Source organism: Ziziphus jujuba, chromosome 9 (assembly GCF_031755915.1).
Source record: "Ziziphus jujuba cultivar Dongzao chromosome 9, ASM3175591v1".
Taxonomy (NCBI): domain Eukaryota; kingdom Viridiplantae; phylum Streptophyta; class Magnoliopsida; order Rosales; family Rhamnaceae; genus Ziziphus; species Ziziphus jujuba.
Genome location: NC_083387.1, coordinates 22,678,489 through 22,682,727, shown reverse-complemented (window position 1 = coordinate 22,682,727; position 4,239 = coordinate 22,678,489). Strand labels below are relative to the sequence as shown.

General features: G+C 37.6%; 1 protein-coding gene across 3 annotated transcripts; it reads left to right on the top strand.

The window, feature by feature from the left end:
* The first annotated feature begins 423 nt into the window (after positions 1-423).
* On the top strand, positions 424-4,028 carry LOC107427517 (basic leucine zipper 19). 3 transcript variants are annotated; one of them, XR_007243026.2, is made up of 4 exons: positions 424-1,812; positions 2,851-2,971; positions 3,444-3,495; positions 3,710-4,028. XR_007243026.2 is itself a non-coding variant. In XM_016037896.4 (2 exons), the coding sequence occupies exons 1-2, from the start codon at positions 1,023-1,025 to the stop codon at positions 2,877-2,879; spliced, it is 819 nt and encodes a 272-aa protein (XP_015893382.1). In that variant the 5' UTR covers positions 424-1,022; the 3' UTR covers positions 2,880-3,233. The 3 variants fall into 3 exon arrangements, 1 of the variants encoding a protein (XP_015893382.1); XR_001582293.4 differs by lacking the exon at positions 3,710-4,028 and having other exon boundaries at positions 3,444-3,577; XM_016037896.4 differs by lacking the exons at positions 3,444-3,495; positions 3,710-4,028 and having other exon boundaries at positions 2,851-3,233.
* Positions 4,029-4,239: the final 211 nt, after the last annotated feature.

The window sequence follows — 4,239 nt, the reverse complement described above, 5'->3', positions numbered from 1 at the left end:
TCAATATTGTGCACTAAAGGTGCATAACCCATTATATCTTTGTTTTTCCTTAAACCCATTATATCAAAACAAATAAAATCTTATATATCATTGTAAAAAATGATATCAATAGCCATCAAGACTGTAAATATGTGAATATGGTTATGGTCAAATTTCCACTTTATAAAACCTCTCACTATATCACAAATTATACAATTGTATATGTATAACACACATACATGATGGTCAAGAATGCGATGTAGACCATAGCTTAAATCTGATAGGACCGTTCAAGATAGGATTATCGAACGATTGGTCCTTTTTTTTTAGTGGACCCACAATGTTCACAAATTCCCTACTCTGTTGAAGTACTCTATCATTTCCCCTATGATTTTACAAATAAGGGCCGCAAATACCTATAAATTGAGAATTTGGTGACAGTTCACATTCTGAGTTCTCTGAGCCCTCCAAGAGAGAGAGTGAGAGAGAGAAAAGCCCTTGTGGATTCTCTGAACCAATCGCACATCTCTGTAGAACTTTCATATTTGGAGTTTCACCATCAAAATGTCGCCATATTCCCTTCTCTAGGGTTTCTCTACTGTCTTTCTCTATCTCTCTCACCTTGCTATAATCGGCGGCTTTCTGTTCTCTGCGGTTTCGATATCAAATCCATTATTTTTTCTTTTGCCCCCAATTTCGTTTTTAGCCACAGAACTTTATCGAATCTATTTATTCGATAAATCTCTCACTATCTGAATCTTCATCGCAATTTATTTCTTCTTTTTTTTCTTTTTTTTGAGCTGTTCGTGGAAATCTTAGGTTTATAGCTGGATTAAATTGGCTATCAGACTCTTTTGTTTGCTGTTGGAAACGATTTTGTGATTTGGGAATCTGTTGGATTTGCACTACTATAAAATTTCCCATCTAGGTAATGGTAATTTCTTTCCGAAACGAAGAAAATTGCTCGAAATTTCATCTGGGTCAGGGTCAAGTCTTGAACTTTCGCTGAAAAACCTGCTCTGTTCTGCAATTTCAATCTCGTAATGGACGACGGGGAGCTGGATTTCTCGAACCAAGAAGTGTTTTCGAGTCCAAACATGGGAGGTGGTGAGCTTCCCAGCAGTTGTTCAATGGACAGCTTCTTCGATGAGCTTTTCAAGGACACTCACGCTTGCACTCACACCCACACTTGCAACCCTCCAGGCCCTGATTACTCTCATACCCACACCTGTTTCCATGTCCACACCAAGATTGTCCCTGCTTCATCCGAAGACAAAGCTGCAACAGATGACACTGCGGAATCAGCAGAGAAGAAGTCCAAGAAACGCCCTATGGGCAATCGTGAAGCGGTTCGTAAGTATAGGGAGAAAAAGAAGGCAAGGGCAGCTTCTTTGGAAGATGAAGTTGTGAGATTGAGAGCTTTGAATCAGCAACTGTTGAAGAGGTTACAGGGTCAGGCTGCTTTGGAGGCTGAGATTGCGAGGCTTAAGTGTTTGCTTGTGGACATTAGAGGGAGGATTGAAGGGGAGATTGGATCTTTTCCTTATCAGAAATCTGTTAGTCCCAACATGCCTAACCAAAGCATGACCGGTGCACATGCTTATGTGATGAATCCATGTAATGTACAGTGTGAAGACCAGGTCTATTGCCTGCACCCGGAGATGGATGGCAAATGCGGAGATGGTGTTGCATTGAATGGTCAAGGTTTAAGCGGTTGTGAATTTGAGAGTCTTCAATGTCTGGCGAATCAGAACCCGGGGAAGGAGCTTACTGGTTGTGGAGTTCGGAATGTGGCATCTAATGCCAATTCCTCTAGCTCAAATAAGAGGAAAGGTGATACCTAACTTCGTACTTTAAGTAATTTTTAATTTCTTTTTATTGGTGTTTTCACGAGTTTATTTACTCGTCTTGTTAGTTTACTAAGTTATTAATTGATGTGGGGTTTAATTCCTATTAGTTTATGTGCATTTGGCATTTAAGAGTTCGGGTTCCTATTAATCTATTACGTAGAAATACGGGATTATGTTTCTTAAATTGTCAATAAGCTTGTTGCTCATATGGTACTACAATTATGTTGTTGCATTTTATTTCGATGCTGCTTTTCATGACCAAAGATGAATCAAGAGTGTATTAGAGCGGCAAGTCGTGTAGTCTATTCTTGAGGTTATCTTCAATAATCTTTACTTGTTTCCTCTTTTGGATTGGCATCAAATGGAATACAAATTGTCAAGCCTGTATAGTATGGTTTTGATAGCACATTTAAATGATTGTTTCATGTTGAGCACAGTACTAGGTATGGCATGGTTTGGGCACACAGATTTTATGTGCTTGGTTCATATCAAAGATATTTATGTAACTGTTTCATGTCAAAAACATCTGTGTGGCTGTTTCATATCACTTGGTATGCACATCCTTAAGACAAGCTCATTGGAAATATCTCAACATGCATATCGTGTAGGCCTCTTGAGTTGAACTCATGGGAACAAGATCAACCTTATGATTCTTGTTAGTTGAGAGTTTTTAAAATACTCTGAGCCTCCTGGAGTATAGTATGGCTGCACGCAGAGGAATCTTCTATGATTAATCCTAGGGGAGGGATAGAGGGAGAGAGATTTCGTGCTATTGCACTTTGGTGCATTTGACTCAGGGGTTAGCATGTAAGGGTCCCATGGCATAAGCTTGTCCTTTTGTCTGTTTCTGACTTTTATAAGTTGCTTTACAAGGTTAACATTTTAATAGGATGAGCTATATGATATCTTGTTTTTGTTCTTTTCCCTTCCTAACTATATTTTGTCCATTATTCAGCTTTAGCAATTTTGCGACTTTTAAGCCTTTTGTTGTGTCTCTGATCATTTTGGTTTGTGTTGCTAGGAGGGGCTCATGCAGCAACAGCCAGTTGAATTGCTGATAAGGGGTGTTGTCCTAATCATCTAGAGTACATATTCTCTTTCAATAAGCAGTATGTCAGCCTGCAGCATCATCCTTCCCTCAGGTCCTTTTTGTGTTTTTTGATTTTTTTTTTTTTTCTTTTTGTTTTTCCTTTTCCATGAACCCATTATTGGGTGCTTTGAGCTGGTAGAGTTTATTACAACGGCCAGAAGTTTTTCTGGGTTGTGGTGGTTTGGTCAGCCTAGTGATCTCAATCTGCATGTTTTATAGAGCTGAATGTTTAGTCAATGTGTAGCCAGTGGAAATTGTGGCAGAGACCAACTTTACAGTTTTATTTAATGCTTAAAATCCATTTTTAGTCTCAACCTTCTTACTCTTTAACCATACGTAATTTTGTAAATATAATTGCATTTGATACATGCTAATGTGCTGATTTTGATTGGATTTGGTTAATTTTTAAGTAGTCCTGTTATGTTAATTACTTTTGAGGTGATTTTTTTTAATTAATTTTTTTTATTTATTTAATCTATTCTTTCTCCTTCTGAGCAATTTGAACCTTGATTGCTGAATCACAGACATAGGAAGATGGAATGTCTTTCATGTTTCAATAATATGAGCTGTAAACAGGTGAGTCACGAATCTCACTTTGTGAGGATCCATGTTTGCCATTTTTATGAAAGAATAAAATTAGCTTGTTCAGTTTCCAACATTTCTTCTATGTGGCTCAATCTCAAATTGACACAAGAAATTTGCTTCTATCTTTAACATTTTTGGTTGAGAAAGAATGCCAGATCCCTTTTGATAGGAAGTATTGTCTTCTAACTGAAGAATTTGCCAGCAGAGTTATGCCATCCACAGTAAATGATTGATGGATGGGTTGATCGCACAATGTAATATATTTATGCATCTGATCATTGGTACCTCTTGCCACCATTGGGTGAAAAACGAAGATGGCAGAAACAAAGATCTCTGTGTAGGCACATATGGCCTTTCAATGGTTGTTTAATTCACCGAATGATGTGCTTATGCTGGCTAATTTGTTTGTCCGAACAAGTATTATTTGGACGGTAAACTTTTCTAAACCTAATGTTAGAGGTGTTGTTTGAGTTTTCATCCATTTGATGTTTCCTGGTTAATATAAAGAGAAAAATTTGATTCAATTGGCTGCGTATAAAATGCAGTTCTACTAAATTTACCGTTTTACCTATCAAGAGGATAATTTATTTATTTGAAAATGAGGGAGGATGACATAGAGAAGGGGAGAATATTGTTATTTGCAAGTCCAGAATTTAGTCTTTGAAAAGCTAAGATTTGGTGAGAGGGTTGGTGCCTTAGTAATAGTATCATGGCCAAAGCTAAAGTGAGATAGGC